Source organism: Lemur catta, chromosome 1 (assembly GCF_020740605.2).
Source record: "Lemur catta isolate mLemCat1 chromosome 1, mLemCat1.pri, whole genome shotgun sequence".
Taxonomy (NCBI): Eukaryota; Metazoa; Chordata; class Mammalia; order Primates; family Lemuridae; genus Lemur; species Lemur catta.
The window spans coordinates 13,171,671-13,190,292 of NC_059128.1; the positions used below are offsets into that span (position 1 = coordinate 13,171,671).

The 18,622-nt window shown below is 37.1% G+C and overlaps 1 protein-coding gene across 4 annotated transcripts in view; it reads left to right on the forward strand.

The window, feature by feature from the left end:
- Positions 1-18,622, forward strand: part of EFCAB11 (EF-hand calcium binding domain 11) — a 126,152-nt gene that overhangs the window by 20,518 nt on the left and 87,012 nt on the right. Inside the window, exons 6-7 of one of the 4 annotated variants that reach the window (XM_045562159.1) lie at positions 2,234-2,237; positions 3,519-4,363. The exons of the other annotated variants lie outside the window; for them this stretch is intronic. Of the exons in view, the coding sequence (XP_045418115.1) occupies positions 2,234-2,237; positions 3,519-3,533 (19 nt within the window). The 3' untranslated portion in view covers positions 3,534-4,363. Of the gene's footprint in view, positions 1-2,233; positions 2,238-3,518; positions 4,364-18,622 lie in introns of those variants that run through there. 4 annotated transcript variants of the gene reach the window in all.

The window sequence follows — 18,622 nt, forward strand, 5'->3', positions numbered from 1 at the left end:
AATGAAATACCTTAACCTGGCTAAAAATATCTCACAAAGTTGCAGTGATTTTAGGACACAATTTTTAACATAAAAATTCAATAGCTTTAATACGTTTTCAAGAGCAACTAATTGATATCAAGAAAGATGGATGTTTGCTAGCTGAATTTCAGTTAACATTAACAACAAAATAATTTTTAAAAACAAAACAAATTTAAAAACCCCTAAGCCTTTGCTATCAGAGGATGGAATAAAAAGCTGAGGATACAAGTGCATGATGACTTTTTCCCATTTGGATCTACATATTTTCATGAGGTACCTATGACAGGCGTTGAAACTAAATATCAAAAAAATTGAACTTTAAATTGCTCAATCACATAGGATTGAGCCAAGATGTTCAGAAATAATAAAGTCTATTGAATCATATTGTTTTTGTTAAATATTATTAATAGTTTCTAGTGAGAGCAAAAAGTTATTTACCATTAATAAAATATTTTTATCTTTATTGGTTTCTTTAGAAATTTCTGTTTTTTTATAATGTACATAGTACATTCACATGTGAATATAATCTATAAGTAAATATATTCATATCATGGAGTATATGCCCTCAAATCTTGTACTTACTAGAGTTGTATGATCAAAACAGTTTGGAGACCACTGCAGTATACAGCCAAACAAGACATTTTTTTTGACCGAACATGCCCTGTTTGAACTCTCAATTGTATTTTTTTTTTTTTTTAATTGAGACAGAGTTTCACTTTGTTGCCCGGGCTAGAGTGAGTGCCGTGGCGTCAGCCTAGCTCAAAGCAACGTCAAACTCCTGGGCTTAAGCGATCCTACTGCCTCAGCCTCCCGAGTAGCTGGGACTACAGGCATGCGCCACCATGCCCGGCTAATTTTTTCTATATATATTTTTAGTTGTCCAGATAATTTATTTCTATTTTTAGTAGAGACAGGGTCTCGCTCAGGCTGGTCTTGAACTCCTGACCTCGAGCGATCCACCGGCCTCAGCCTCCCAGAGGGCTGGGAGTACAGGCGTGAGCCACCGCGCCTGGCCTCAATTGTATTTTTATAACACCATAATCCCTAAACCAGTAAAAATGATGAATAAAAGGTAATAATGGAAATTGTAAACTCAAAAAAGAGAGGAACATAGTTTATTTTCGTGTCAATTGAAGTAGGCCAAAGAAGCAGAGAGTCTAACTTACATACATATCCCTGTTTCAATGATGTAAACAATTTTCAAGAATAAAAGAATAAAACTCAGCTGAGGCTGATAGAGATACAAAACAACGTAATGTTTCTAAAGTTAGACATTCACTTTTTGAGAGGTTTCAGTAGCTTTTGACTTAATTGACTGGCAGAGTTCATTATCCAGGTCCACAATTAACCAGAAGAAAAAGCTGATCTCTGTAAAGCACTACAAGAAGGAAACTAGAGAGGGAGAATTCTAATTAAACCAGTGTCCTCTGTGTTTTGAACGACCGAAGAAGTTTTTATAATCTTCAATTCAGACTGCCAGATTCCTCCCAAAGAAATTTCTAAAGATCAAGAGTAGTCTCTTTCAGAAGTGCTTGCCTACATTACGCTTTAATTTTATAAACCAAACCAAACCAGACAACGATAATAAAACCAACCAAATAATAAAAACAATCTTAAAAAAGAGACTTGGGCATAAGGCATCAAAGAAATCATTTCACTTTATAACTTGATAGAAATACTGGTGTATCATTCATTCATTCTGAGAGTGTTACCAGAACTAAATGAGATACTTTTATAAGGTTTCTGAATTATTGCCCAAGTATTCTGGTGATGTTCACTATCACTATAGATACTATAGAACTGTATTGTCTGTTGTCTTTCGTCTTCAAAAATGTTTATGTGGGCCATTGTACTTGAGTAAAAATATATCATGGATTGAATGCTAACATTTTTGAGTTGCATTCCTTTTCTTGAGAATGCTAATTATGCTTATGGTGGAAGTCCTTTTAAATTTTCTGTTAATTTCTATTTTAATTGCTTGCTTTGCTCACCATGATTGTTGGTAAATTTTCAGCAGTGTTTATTCTCCTTTGTGCTGCATCCAATGTGGCTTTTTTATTTTTCTGCTGTGATTTTATTTTTCTCTTTCTTTCTTGAACTATTTAATGTATATGCTCTTAATTCATGCCCTTTTGTTATTGTGCTGTATCCTGTTATTTTATAGTATCTCCCCTAAGCCTTTCTGTAACTGCTTTCAACTTTTGTTTTATAGAGGTGTTTATTTATTAGGGGAAACAATGATTTTTGAGATTTTATTTTTAAATGGGTGATTGCTTAGGGGAAGCTAATTATAACTTTTAATGTATATTAATAAACTAACAAAAGCAAGTTTATACCAAGGGTAGGGTTATGAGGAACAAATTACTTTCATTAACCAAAGGATATCTTATGTAAAAACCCAAATCAAAAATTGATACTTATTGGTTATCTCTAAAGATATCATAACATGTTTAATATTTGGATTTCAAAATTTGAGACTCCTTTGAGTGTTTGAAATTTGTAACTTTGCTTTTCTTTTAGAGCTGGTAGTCATAATTATGTTTGCTTGTGTACTGAGGTTATATCAAAGATGCTGTTTCATTATTACTCAAAAGTTCTTAGGAAATTCCTTTTCTTGAAGATTTTTTTGTTCTATCCACTAAAAATGGCAGAGGTTCAGAGACGTAAGAGCTGAATAGTACTATTTGTACTATGGAACTGATGTTAGATAATAGGCTATTTCTAGAAATTAAAGGTTAAAATAAGAAACATCTTTCCTCTTTAATACTAATAAAACTCATTGAAAACTTTGTAGTGCTATCTTTTTTCTTTTTCATGTTCAAAAATCTTCAGTGACTCCAATGGGTAAAGTTAAAACTCTTTAAGCTGGTACTCCGACATCTGATCCCTTTTCCAAACTCATCTTTCAACAGTCTCAAATTCCTGTGTTTCCCTTGGTGTAGTACTTATTTCTTTGATTATGTGATGTGCATTTATACTTCCGTCTGTTTCCGTAGCCTGACAGTGCCTCTCTCTGCTCCTTACCTATCCAAATTCGAACTTTCTTTTAAGGTCCTGCTCAGTAAAGCTTTTTTCTCCTCTACATTGAACAGCCTTATCTGCTTTCCCTAAATGTTGGTAGTATTTATTGTTATATATTTTTTAATCACTTACTTGATAAACAGAAATACAGTGTTTATGATTATTTCCATAAAATGCTACAAGCTCTTTGAGTTTATGGACTTATCTAAAATCTCCACTGTCCCTACCATGTTGCCTTATGTATTGTAGTTAATAATTGTTTGTCCATTTTCACTTATTCCAAATACCCAGTGACAGTAAAATTCTCACGGTTTTCTTCATGGCTGAATTTATTTCTTAAAAACTAGGAAAGGATACTTTCAAATGCAGTCAGGAGCTTTATAGCCACATGTGGCTTTGCTTTTCATTTTTCTCTTTCTACATGTGATTTTCATGAATTAATCTTTGCCAGTCTCTTTCTGTTTTATTTTGGGGAGATTTTCAGTTCATGATTTAGCTTCAGCTGTCATCAGGGAGCTGGCTTAATGTTCTTTCTTGACTTTGCCCGCCATCAACACCCTGTGGTATTTCTGGCTGGCGTTTTTCTCTGCATGGGTATGTTTACTTCTCCATGCCTAGGAGCTTTCTCCATCTCATTGTAAGCACTGCTATTTGTACATTCCCACCACCTGTCAGTTGGCAGAAAGCTCTGGGAAGCCGCTTCTGCTTCCCAGTCATGAAATGAAATGTGAATGTGCAGAAGGCCCATGCCCTGACCCAGCGTCCAAGATTCTGAGTGCATGGGAGGATTGCCATAGACTAACATAAAGTGGAAGTATTGAGGCCCCAAATGCTCTCCAATCAATGACTGGAGATGAAGTTATGTCCTAATAGTTTTGGTAAAAGAATCCCTTTCTTCATATTACGTGGGGAAAGGTCAGAGTACATAGAACATCTAACTATCCTTTTTTAGGTATTAAAAATTGGTTGAAAATAAGGGTGTCATCACTTGTCGAATAATATATTTTCAACATCAGAGTGTTAGTGGACATAAGGAATGCAATTTTAAAATGGAGTGATGGATATTCTCTTGGCAGAAAAATTATATGTGCCTCGTATCATAGCCGTTATGGAGGAAAGGGTTGTCATGAACTTGGGTAAAATGAACTGATGGGCTCTTCTGTTGCGCTGATTAGAAGACTATTGCAGAGCCAAGGGGCCTAACGGAAGGTGATTTAAGATAGCATTTATTTATTCAAATCATTTGCATGTCTTTTGAAATGTTATTCCTCACTGTGTTCTTTAGTTTCCTATAATTCCTTTCCACCATCAGCCGACTTGTTACATATCATTTTCCTGGGCCATCTCTAACAAGACAAAATTTCTCAGTCATTATTTTGTGCATCAGAATGATTCTCTTATATGTATGGTCATGTGACCTCAGTAAGATCACAGTTATTATAGTGAGTACCTATTTTGATGAAGACGGTTATTGATCTGTAAGTATCTACATGCTTCTGTGTATAGAAAAATGTAAAAAAGATTAGAAATCATATCTCATTCTTTGTAGCCATACATAGATAGGAGTCACCAGCTATTCCTGCTGGGTATCATGGCCAAAAAAGTAAGACTTCTTGAGTTTCCAATTTTTATTTTATGCATTTTTGTGTCTCCTCTGCAATGATAACGCCACAGTTTTTAATCTCAAAATTTTTTGTTTATTTGTTTCAAAATTTTAATGTCAGAGATTCCCTTTTCTGGTTATTCTCTTGCACATGCTTATGGAATGCAGAGTATGAATATGTGCAGGCTTTTTAAGGTCACCTCAAAATTTCCTCTCTGAGGGACTTCTAGGAACTTCCACACGTAACATATAAAATAAAACTGCACTTTTAAAATCTAGCTATAGAAATAATTATATTCCAGTCATTTTAAGAAAATGCCAGGCCCAGTGTGGTGGCTCATACCTGTAATCCTAGCGCTTTGGGAGGCCAAGGCAGGAGGATTGCTTGAGGCCAGGAGTTTGAGACCAACCTTGGCAACATAGCAAGACTCCATCTCTATAAAAAATTAAATAATGAAAATGCCAGTTTTTCAGAGCGTTCTTAATTGATTTTGTCCGTGGGCAAAAATTATTGGCATACATATGAGGATAGTCCTTTTAGCAATGTGAACCTCAGAAATAGTGACACAGGAATTGAAGTTCAGAAACTGGACCAGGAAACAAGTAGAGAAGAGTAATGACTTCATTACATAGATTTTCAGATAGAATGTGTTATTTTGGTTTCTTCAGTTAAGCTAACTTATGAAGTTCAAATTATTAAGGCTATATTATTTGATGGGAAGGAATATTTAATCTCTTTTACATTTTAAAATGACCAGATTTTATAGTCCTCTCTCATGTTAAACCCATCTAGATGGAAATTCTACTCATCCTTCAAGGCCCCACTGTTATTTCTTATCTTGAAAGCTGGTCCTACCCTATTATCTTAGCCACCCACCTCCCAATCCCCCAAAAGGAAATTGTCTCCATCTTCTGCTTTGAACGCCTAATCTGTCACAAATATCTTCTTTATGCTTTTATATAGTCATTTGTATCCATATATTATTTCCAGTATTAGATGTGACCGTAACACAAGCAGGCACAGCTGAATATTCATCACCACAGTCCCCACAGTTCATAGCACAGTTTTGTAGGTCTTGAATAGATGACTACATCTTATGCAAATGAGTGGCTTATGTAGAGAACAGGCTCTTCATTATGTTTTGTTGGTTTGTTTTACTCCACAAATGCTGCACTAGCACCATGTTAAGGTTCTTGAGTCCATTCAGGCCCCGGGATGGGAATCAGGAGACCTGAGTTCTAGTTCCAGCTCTGCCTCTGACCTCTATTTCCACAAATCAGTGCACCCTTCTGGACTGCACTGTCCTCATCTCTGAAGTGAGACGAAGGGTGTTGTGTTATATGATCTGGCAGGCTTCTCCAGCTCTGAAATCCATGGTGGGGCCATCTATCATGGAGAGTGGCATGGTGGTGTCCTTTATTTTCTCTGCGTACCACAGATATTATTCAGAATCCACCACAGCATGAATACAGATGTAGCCTGTCAGTGTGACAAAGACTGTTCTCAAGAGGAAATTACTGGGTTTGACAGGTGTCCAAAACTGGGCTTAGTTTTTGAGATGTCACTATAACAAGTGTTATGATCAACTTGTCCAATTCCTCATCTGCATATATGGTTGAATACGCTGTTCTTGCTGTAATAGCATGAGGGCTATTTTTCTTTTAATTCAGTGGTCACACAGGAAACTGCTGCCATGGTTTCTTTCTGTGACCAAATGTTCCTAACCCTTTCAGTCATCCTTGAAGTTATTAATAGCTACACATCATGAATGTATTCATGCCATTTTCCTTTCTACAAAAAGGAATCAATTTCTTATGTTTTTCTTTTGTAGTAGCTAGCTAACTTCTGGGTGGAATTTTTGGTAATATTATATGTCATATTTATGAAATAAGAGAAATGCGTATTTAATAAAAGAAATATATATTTATGAGATATTTAAATTAACATTTTTTCAATGTCATGAAAAAATAGGCTCAAAATTAAGACTTACATCCAATTACATCCAACTAAATTCATGATTTTCTCTTCATAAGGCAGTATTGGACTTTGATTCACTTATAATACCATTTTAATAAGTTCCTGTGAGTTCAGCATTGCGTTTTATAAATTCTAGCTTGTCCACATTATCTGCTTTTCTTCTCTCCTTGGTTGCAACCTGCTGCTGGAGAACCTCAGGGCAAAGTAGTGATTAAATTCACTATAGACTTAGTGAGATGCCTCTGAATTTCTGCTCTTTCTCTGTCTCTACCTGTCTTATCCCTTGAACCTACTGATGGCTCATTTGGTAGATTCAGGCTCACCTAGTTCCTAAGCCAACCCAAGGATAGGCAGGACAGGCTTTCCCTTCCTTATCTGCACTTGGGGCCCAGGTCTCTGTCCAAGGACCCTGCCCTTGGTTCTGACCTATATTGCAGAACTCTGGTACTTGGGCCTGCTCTTTGCCAGTCTGAGATCTTACCACTTGCCTTCTTTCTGCAGTGTTCTACCTCCTCCCCCAAAACACACATCACACATTCCACAGTCAATCAGTTTCTCTCTCTCTCTCTCTCTCTCTGTCATATCAAGTGTAATGTCTGAGAGATCTCTGAACTCTACTCCCCACCTTCCCGGACCCTCTTACTTAGATCCCCACATTCACATTTACGGCAGAGTCTGTGTTCCCTATTGACCAAAGTGTTTGGACTACCAGAATCTTTCTTCTGTACTCAGTTTCCCCATCCTGGTCCTATGTAATCCCAGAGTGCCTTCCTTTTCATGCTGAGGTCTGGTATGCCTGTCACGCAGGTCATGTAATGCCCTTATTACTGTCCAGGAGAACTTTAACTCAGCTGTCTTCCATTCCCTATGACAAGGATAGCAAGGAAGGAGTTGACATGTGTGTCGTCACCGACCCCTCCTCTACCTGTGGCTGCACTCTGGTTCTACTCAGTGTAACACCCCAGGCCAGTTCATTAGGGTTGTCACATGAGATGAACTCTATTCATTCTCTCTGTAAGGCCTTGTTCTCTGTGATGATGGTACCAAACCTTTCCCATTGCTGTGCTTTGCAGGTGATCTTGCTTTCTTCTTCATGGAGAGGATTGTGGCCTCTGCCTGGGTTTCCTTTACTGCCTCCTCTTCACCTCCAAAGTTCTTTATTTCCATTAAATTTTATTTGTAAGTAAAAGGGGTCTCTTCTTTTTTTTCTAATTCCTCTCTTTTGTTCTGGTCCCATCATTTCCCCATCTTCTGATCGGAAATGTCTTGACATTTCCCCATCAGCCATTCTCTTTCCTATTTATGACTTCTATACCTGGCTGCAGATATACTCAAATTCAGCCTAGAAAGCTGCTCTCCCCACCCTCCAGTTATCCCCTGTCCTTTTGCTCAAGGTTCGTTATTGTCAGCTTCTCACAGCATTCAGCACTCTGCTTGGGAACCCTGTCCTCGAGTCTCGGCCTTCCCAGCTTTCATTGTACTGCATCGTCCCACCGCCAGCGATAGTGCTTCCCATTCATTGATCACCTGCCACATGTTACCTTACTGAATCCTCGCAGTGATTACACGTCAACTGGTATCCTGCCCATTTTATAGGTAAAGCTGAGACTGCTTTATTGTTAAATTCAAGCCAAACTGAACTTAATTCTCAATTATTTTATCTTTTGATCAAAGAAAAGAAGTCATAGGAAACTGAAAAAACTTTTAATTTGATTATAATCATGTTGCTGATACTTGTAAATGGTTAAGTGTTTTTATCACACCTCAAAATTTTATCTTCTGATTTAGGAATACCACTGCCTAGTAATAATGGTTGGGTAGACCAAACTTACAGTTAAAATAAAATGTCTGCACTCCCATGTTAATTGCAGAATTCAATTCACAATAGCTAAGACATGGAAACAACCTAAGTGTCCACCAAGGGATAAACAGATAAAGAAATTATGGTATATGTGTACAATGGAATATTATTCAGCTTTAAAATATTAATAGAAGGAAATTGTGCCATTTGCAACAACATGGAGGAACTTGGAGGACATTATGCTAAGTGAAATAAGCCAGAAACAGAAAGACAAATGTCATGGCATTACTTATATGTGAATCTAAACTAGTCAAACTTAGAGAAACAGACAGTAGAATAGTGGTTGCCAGGGAGTGGGAGAAATGGGGAGATGTTGGTGAAAGGGTTTAAACTTTCAGTTACAAGATGAATAAATTCTACAGGTCTAATGTACAACATGGTAACTATAGGTAATAATAATGTGTACTTGAAGTTTGCTAAGGGAATAGATCTTAAATGTTCTTACCCCACACTCACAATGTCAGGTTATGGATATATTAATTAATTAGCTTGATTGTGGAAATCGTTACACAAGGCATACTTATATGAAAATACCATGCTGTATACCTTAAATATATACAATTTTTTACCTGTCAATCATACCCTGAAAAAAATCTCAAAACAGATTTAGCATTAAGCATCATTCAAGAGTCATGTTAAAGGATATATTTAGAAATAAAAATAAAGTCACAAAGTGCTTTGCTCAACCCAAGTCTTGTTATGATTCCTCATAATCCATTCCTGACTTCATAGCTTCAAATAGAAATCTTCTTTGCCTTGGAGATGGCATATTGAAACTCTCGCCCAAGCAGAGGCAGGGGCAGGAGAAGAGTCTCACTCTTGTTCTCTTCCTGTAGGAATTTAACTATGTTTGCAGATTATTTAATAAATACAAGAAAAACAAACGAATGAAATGAGCAAATCAATAAGCAAAGGAATAGAATTAATTTGATCAAAGTTTGCATGTTCAAATTATGTGTTAAATTGGGTAGAGCAGCTGCTGGCCTTAATTTTTTCCGGGCCTATTACAAATTGTGTACTTGGCTTTCAGTTGCAGATTTAGACTTGGAGGCTTTAAAAAATATGAAATTGAGTACACATTTGTATAGAGATTTAAATTATTACAGTAGTTTTAAACTCTATATCAGAAGGCTTTTAGCAGAACCCTGCCATCAGAGTAAAATTTGATTATTTGGATGGGACCTCCTTTTCTTTCTCTCATTTACATTTTCTAGTAGAGAAGTTTCTGCAATGACCGGATTGGTCATAGTGTTCATGCCATTCATCCTGTAGGTTGCAAATTTCTCATGACAACAAGTGGCTGGATATACTTTTCAAAGACAATTTGTATCCACAGATTGATTGTTTTAGAGGAAAAATTAGACTTTTTTCTTTAGGGATACTTGTTTTCAGAGATTGATTCATTGTGAAGAGATCAGATTTATACCCTAAGGGCTCAGTTATGCTCTCTTTATGCTGGTATCCATTGTTAGGTGTGGTTCGATTAAAAAGGAAGGAGAGATAAATAGCGGTGTATATATTCACGTGTCAGATGGATGGCAGCATCCATCTTTGAGACAGGAATCTTGGTGGAAAAAGTCCAAATTTTTTTAAAATGTGAAATTACCTCCTCAATCATTTTTATTTCCAATTAAATTAATGTCTAAACACTATATAATATTAATGTATAAATCCTGTAGGCTAGCATAGTATTTGATACCATTTAGTTTGGTCTTTTAGTTTCTAATTTTCATTGTAGTACTCAGTCTTTGCTTTTTGAGTGTGAGTGTAGGGTAAAATAAATCAAATTAGCTTTAGTAGGTAGATTTAGTTTTCTCTAATGACTTTTGCTAACCAAAACATACCTTCTCCTTATGTGAAAAAGCCAGAGTGGATTATTATTTATTTGACTGACAAAGAAAGGCATTTCTAATTTTATTTCGTGACTGAAATAAATTACTTTACCATAAATTACATGTGAAATAAATGTATGATCCTCTCTTAATGAACCAAATAGATTGAGCAAACACATTTGTAGTAGATCTTTTTAACCAGTTGGTGGTGCTAAAAACTCTAATAAGAAACTAATTGGAAGGTGAGATTAACTTGGAGCCTTTCTTAATAGATGCTATTTTTTTAATTTTTGAAAAATTAGTACCAAAAATATATGCCTAGATTACTGCATTTTCTAAGGTTGGGAAGCAAACCCAATCTCTCTGATGGCCAGCAGAATATATTTCTAGTAAACTCCTATAACTATGTCATTGGCCCATTTTCATATTCACTTATTGGAAATTGCAGGGTTGTGTAACATCTGAGTCCATCTTGGAAAGAACCTTAGCCTACCGGGTGGGAAATGGAGGTATGGACAATAATGTATATAGGGAAGTAGAGGGATATTCTTGGTTATATTTATTATTGAATTTAGGTTTTAAAAATATTGACTTGTGTTATTACTATGATTTTTTTTTTTTACTATTGTATTCCTGTGACAGTAAGAACATTGCTTTTTAGGGGCTACGTTTGCTTGTTTAACCCTTTGTTTTTAGCTCTGAAGTCCAAATGGAGCAGTAGTCTGTTGCTTGAATGTGTCCTGAGATAGAGTCAAAAGAGCAAAGGCTTTGGAGTCAGAGAGATTAGGTTTTGAATTTCCCTACGTATTTCATAACTGTCCCTTACTTATATAGATTCTTTGCAGTTCAGTTATCCCAATTTGTAAAATGGAGATAATGACATCTTTTCCCCAGAGTTGGTGTCAGCATCACCCGAGATAACGGATGTAGCGATTAGGTGTTCATTAGGTGTTGTTTACCCTGTACTTCCCTGGTGTGAAGCAGAGACTCAGTTCTTTTTGAGGCTCCACCATATCCCATGGACTTAGTGATGGCCTTAGGACAAAAGGCCCTCCTTGTGTCTGATGAGGCCTCATGTTCCACTAATAAAAAGGTATTTCTAGGTTATAAAGTTATACAAGGGTTTTGTAGAGACTCAAAAAAGAGATACTCATATAGTTATATCTGGTTTTCAGATATTTTCCTGTCTACCCTGGGATATTTACATATGTTGGTCTGAATCTGAATCTGCCTAAACATTTAAGATTGGTTGAATACAAGTTGCTGAAAAGTGTCATAACAATGTCACTAAAGTTTGTTCATCCATCCATTTATTTGTTCCATAAACTTTTATTGAATGTTACTATCACTGGGTCTCGAGCATACCAAGATGAACTCCCAGAGAGCCTGGAAGTGTTTCTGAGAACTGCAGACTTTGAGAAACAGGATGCTTTCTGCTTGGCAAGAACTGATAGGCAGCCGTTATCTATGCAACAGTTAGAAAGATTACTTAAATTTAGATATTACTTATACTATTATAAAAGTAAGTTATAGGATTGTCTGTAAGAAATTTTTATTAACTTTTTAAAACTCTGATAGTTTTATTAAACTTTCTTCTGTGTTTGGAAGGTTGAAACAAGTTAGAAAAAGGCTTTGGTGTGATGGTAAAATCATAAAACACTATTAGGAGCTTTAGCAGTATAGAATTTTAAAATAAAACTGTGTAAAATATATTTTTGGGGGAGCAGCACAACTAACATCTTTGGTTAAATCTGATTGATAGATTCAGACCTTTGAGATTTAGAGATTTTACAGAATTATGGGATTGGATGGTGACAGACTTTAGGAATCATATACACCATCTCTGTTATCTTCTAGCTAAGAAAATGGAGGCTGAATACACTTATGTGGCTTACTCAAGATTACATAGACCTGGACCAAAAATTCAGGTCTCCTGACTTCCGATTTCATGCCAAGCCATTATTTTTCCATCCTAACTACTACATGATGAGCCGTTTTCAATAAATTAAAATAAGGATATACTTGTTTTGTCTCAAGAAACTTTCATACCAAATATAAAGTATCATTTCTGCCAGTTATCAAATGAAAACTTTGACCTGCACCCAGTTAATTACGGTGCTCTTACATCCATCTTAGAGCTGAGCTGAGGGGAGACAGGGCACGTCAGGCCTGTCATATGTTCTCAGCCAGAGCCAGGGAGTGCCCCACAGAAGCAGGCAGGGTTTTCATTCACGTCTGCCTTGCCTGCTTCTGGCTCCTTGCTAGATGAATGGCATCATATGCCGCAGGTGTATTAGTAATTTCTGAGTTTGTTCCCCACTAAAAATGACCTCATTGTTTTGTGCTTCTTTTCCATAATTATACAGTAACAGGAAAATAAACCGGCTCTGAGTACAGCCCACAGCAGAAATCTTGTGCTCTTTATGCAAGTTTGATTTATAGACGCGTACTGCAGAGCAGAGTGACTATGAAACATTCATCTTCCCATTGCTAGTTGCCATGGAAATCAAGTACACAGAGCAGTGTCATTCCAGTCGTGGTGATGCCTGCAGTAGTTTATTCCTTTGTTGTTCTCGTTTCTTAAGCAACTGCCTAGCATTCTTTCATCATTACAATTAATCATGCACACAAGTTTTTATCTTTCATCGCACATAGAAAGTACTAAAAATGTATGACAAAAATAGGGAGAATTTAAATATTCTTGTGGCTTTAAATATGCATTTGTAATTTTCTCCCTCAGTCCCATTGGGAAAATAGGTCATGTAAAAAAGAAAAAGCACATATTAATGTACAGAAATTTCAATAAAGAAAGCAATATAGAAATGTGAGGAAAAAACAATGCTAAACTAACTTCAGATTCCTGGGGTCTCCCAGTGTTTGATCTAAATAAGTTTGCATTTTGGGTAATGCCAACCAAAAAAAAAAACAACAACCTAAATGTTTGCTGGATAGACAAGGTAGATTAATTGAAAAGTAGGGATCCTTTTTTCTTGAATGGCTAATAAAGTTCAAGATCTTTTTAAAAGTGTAAGTAAAAGAATTCTAGTTATTCTGTTTGTTTAAATGAAACCATTTTACCCCAGTTTTATCCCACATAGTTCATAATACTTACCATACCAACAATTAATAAATGCTTGTTGATTACCCACTGCCGCCTTTCGTTGGACCTCTGGCCTTTCTGTTGGTTAAGAGAGCATATTCTAGAATAATTGTCTGTGTCTAAATCCCTGCTACATTGCTTATTAACTTTGAGACTTTTGGAAAGTATCTCAACTTGTCTTAGTTTCCCCATCTATAGAGTGAGAGGCTATGAAATTAAGATAATAATATGTTGTTAAGAATCTTAATGGGGATAATTCATGCAAAAGGCTCAGCTCTGTGCCTGGCACAGGACATATGCTCCACCAGTGGGAACTGTTGTCGTGGTGGTTACTATTACTATGACTACTAACAGGCCGCAAGTGAGTGGAGAACTGTGCTCTGATCTGGAGAGTGAGACTCAGTTGAACAATATAAATTCTAGCCCAAAGCCACAGGACTGTTCCCAGGGTCCAAGTTCACAGGATGATTGCCAGTGCTTTGTTTTACTTGAGCGACATGGATGTGTTTCATCTCTAGACTTTGGATACTAGCATGGTAGCTAAGGGGTACTTACAATGCTCTTTTTATCTGCAAATTGAGAAAAGAAGGCTGCCACAGGCAGTCCTTGAGGATGCAAATTTCTCATCTTTGACCTGGATTTGTTTCTTACAAGGAGCTGTGTGTGGAGCACATTAGGAGGTAGTGGGCTGCCTTAGTGTGTCTCTGGGAAGGTTCTAGTGTTAGTCTACAGAGTCTGAAATAACATCTGACCTGCTGCCTCTCCACCCCGACATCCCCCTTGTCACTCGGCAATGGCTACGGCACTCCTTCAGCCTTTCTGGAATTGAAGTCTTCTTAACTGGTGGCAGAAGCATTCTTTGTTGAAATTCACTCTCCTTGGCAGTCCTCCAGGGCACACGGCAATGCCTATTTATTTGATTTAGCTTTTGTTTGGTTAGCCTTGTATTTTGTCTGCTTTGTTTTGTGAAGTTCCTTTTCCCCCAAATTTTCATGTTTAAATCCCTTGGCCTTCGTTTCTATTTATTTTACTAGCTTGCTTTATAGTATTGCTAAAAGTTGTTTGCTTTAAGTTATCACAAAATGAGTAGTCTTGGATTCATTTGTCTTTTTTCCCCCCAAGTCTGATCTATACCGTGTGTACTGGGTGCACCTTTGTTAATGATTAAAACAAAATAGCCTTTATAGTTTGCCCTTTGCCACATTCTAATATTATACCACGGTGTCTCCGGTTTTCTTTATTTAGCTCTTTGTTTTTCCCTGTCCTCTAATCGGTAGGCTCACATCACTTCTGAAGAGTTAGAAGTAGTTTAACTTTTCTGAATCTTTTGTTCTCCCTCCTCTGCCATTCTTCCTGTTTCTCCCCAAAGATAAAAAACAGTCAGACTCTCATGTCTCTCAAGTGAAGCTTGTGACACTCTAAATGACATGAGTACTCGAAGACGCCCATTTTTTGTGTGACTGCATACATCTGTGACTGAAACTTGGACCCTCTGTAGATGTTTTCAGATCCTCCCAAGACCCCTGATTATACATATGTATGGTCTTCACCTCACACTTACTGTGGCCAGCATGCCCTCCTGTCTTCTCTCTGTCTCACAGTCACCGTGGGAGGTATCTTTGCCTTCCCACTCTAGTCTCAGGTTTGTATCTTTCTTTGTTTTGAGTATTTGTTAGTATCTCCTGCATTGCAGATACTGGGAATATATATAACTAAACAAGATAGACCCTGCCCTTCCCTCTAAAAGCTGATAGTCTAGTTGGGTAGATAGGTAGTTGGAGTTCGAGATAGGTAATCCTGAAAGATGACTACAAAATACTGTAGACAGGGAAGATACTTAATGTAGACTGGGGTGGGGTCACCAAGGCTAACTTCAGGGAAAGTGATAGCCGGTGTAAGACCTGACGATGCTCTCCATTTGCCTGGCTTTGCCTTAGCCAGGCAGAGAGGGAGAGTGTGTTCTAGGCAGAGTACATCTGCAGAGGTCAGCAAGAAAGTATGAATAACTGGCAGTAGTTCAGTATAGCTAATCTGCTACTGAGTACACTTGTGTTTGTTTGTTTGGGACGGGGGTGGGGCTGGAAGGATGAATGTCATGTGCTGAGACTGGAGAGGTAGGCAGGGGCCAGATCATGAAGGGTCATTAAGACTTGTCAAGAAGTTTGAACTTTATCCTGAGAACACCAGGAAGCCATTGATATATTTTAAATAGGGAAGTGATAAAATCTCTCCTATTGTAGTGTGGAGAATAGATTAAAATGTGGCTAGAGTAGCTTCCGTCTGGGTTGGTCCTAGGGACTACCTTCCTAAACTCAGCCTTTTCTTTAACCCCATAGTGTTTGTCCAGCTCAGCATGTCCAGTTTCTTGCATTTTTTTTGATTAGCACAAGGGCTTGTCCCAAACACTAGCTCCGCTTTTCTAGGGTCCTGTCTTGAAGGCCAGGACTCTGCCTTCTTCCAAGCTCTGGGCAGGGTCTTGCTCTAAACTGAATGTGTCATCTGAAGCACCCACCAGATCCCCATTTTACCATTGTCCAGAAGGTCTGTTTTGCCTACCACCTTGGATCCCCTAGGATTTTGGTTCCAGTTTCAATCTAGCCTGAGTTCAGTGATTTCCTTTGACTCCTAAAATTCATTGCCATTCACATAGTTGGCCCTTCCTGCCCAGCCAGGCCAGACTTGTACCTGAGGGAATTCTCCTAGTTCTCTCTTTCCCACTAGCAGTTGAGTATCCCAAATACTTCACAACCAGTCCCCATTGCATGCTCATATAAAACCATGAATTTGAGAAGATGAATGGAAATAAGATGAGTTGAGCTAGCGACAGTTTGATTATCCTTAATCCCTTATCCAAAATCTTTGGGACCAGAAGTATTTTGGATTTTTTAGGATTTTGGAATGTTTGCATATACATGATGGGATATTTTGGGGATGGGACCCAAATCTAAACACGAAATTCATTTGTGTTTCATACACACCTTGTACACATAGCCTGAAGGTAATTTTGTACAATATTTTTAATAATTTTGTACACAAGTGGTTTGTGTTAAGTACTTAGGTGTGGAATTTTCCACTTGTGGTGTCATGTTGGTGCTCAAAAGTTTCAGATTTGGGAGCATTTCAGTTCAGATTTTCAGATTAGGGATGCTCAAGCTGTAGTAGATTTGGGGCTAGTTACTTAACTTCTCTGTGTCTCAGTTTCTTCATGTATAAACTGCAGGTATTAAGAGAACCTACATCATAGAGTTGTTTAGAGGATTAAATGAGTGAATGCATTTAAAAACATTATGCCTGGCCCATAGTAAGCACTCACTGTTTATTAATGTTTTTATTATGGTGTCTAGAATTTACCCTAGAGAAAGTAGCAGGAGAACAGAAAGGTTTTTGACTTCAAGAATAACTGTTCACAGCCAAATGGGTATTGATCTTGTAAGGTCTACTCCTCTTCTTCACTGTGAATAGTTGAGAGATGGCCTTAATATCACACCTTGTCCAGCTGGGGGCTATTGCTGTGAGTAAGGAGATGGGAGGGAGTGATAAAAATAGCTAATGCGTCTCTAGTGCTTACTGTGTGCCAAGCCCTGTTCTAAATGCTTTACTTGTATTAACTCATTTGGTCCTCACAACAGCCCCATGAGGTGGCTACTGGGATTATTCCTATTTTACAGATGAGGAAACTGAGGTACAAAGCAGCTTAGTAGCTTGGCTAAGATCACATTAATTGATAGAATTTGGCTTTGGCCCAGACAATCTGACTCTAGTTTAGAAACACAAATAGATACATCCATCATGCAAGAGAGGATCTTTTCCTTTCTCTTTTATACCTCTCCCTAGGTGTACCCTTGAAAAGGGATTTTATCAATCAGAGCTATTACAGTCTCCAGATTTTGAAGGAATCATTTTATTTCAGGGCCTTTTTGAGTCAATTTCAATAGAATAAAGATCTGGACAGCATATAAATTTTCATAGTAAAAAATAGAGCTATATAATCCATGGCTATAACCCTTTTCATAGACCTGAGGTTGGGGATATATGAAAACACGTTAGCTGCATTGTATATCCTTTTTATAAAATTTCCTGATTTCTGAGAATTTGGTCATAAAATCTTTTGATACAGATATCAAAAACCTCATACTGCAATACTGTAAAATGTGGCTGTGTTAATGGCAAAAAATAAATCTATTTTAAACTGCCATGAACTGTTTAAACATCATAATGAGAAACATTTATGGCTTAAATAATTGAAGTCCACACTTCTCAGAACCCATCTACTCATCTCAACCTTTTGTTAGACCTTCAAACAAATCACAAAATTGACTGGCTTGAGTTTCAACATAACTTTCTTTTCCATCATGGGGTGGTGGGATGTGCAGGGGGCTTTTGGTCAGTTCTTCCCAGTTTGGATCCCATCTAGTGGGGAACTGACTGTTAACCTCCCTGGACTTCAGTTCCTCTTCTGATGGACTTCTAACTTTAAAATACCTTGATTCTCTGTTTCTATGACTTTTATTTACTCTTTAAAGAATATTATAATTAATAGTACAGTGATCTAACGGCAAGAAGTAGAGAAGAAAAGAAAAAGCAAATAATTTGGTTTCATTCATTTCATTTAGCATTATTTTCACAAAAAAATTTTAAGCACCTATTATGTCCATTATTAATGTTCATTTCACTGCCCAGTATTATTCATAATTACAATGTTAAATTCTCAGACTGACTTGGGATTTACATTCCCTTAATTTCCCCATTGTTAATGTTCCCTTCGTGGCTACAGTACTACCATTGAGTCTTATGCCCTTTAACCTAATTTTCTTATTCCCCAAACAAAGCAAAGCAAAACCTTTCATCTCAAAGGGATTATTAGCATGTTGCAAATTATGATTAAATCATGTACAATATTTTTCTTTCAGTTTTTTCAATGTAAATAAGCCCATTTTTAAACACACTAGGTTGCATTCCTTAGGAAAAACTGTGGCCATCCAGTGTTCATTTCTAATCCAGATGGGTCAGCTGACATACTAGTTATAAGGAATTACAGTTATGAAGTTGTCATAGAATTGAAGCCCTCTCTAGGTTATAAATTGCCCAGACCCAAATGCTGTAGAAAATTTACAAGGCCTGCCATTTAGAATAGAATGTTTTAAATTATCTCAGTTATAGTGAAACAAAACCAAACTTGATAAAAGGCATATCAGGTAGTCATGAG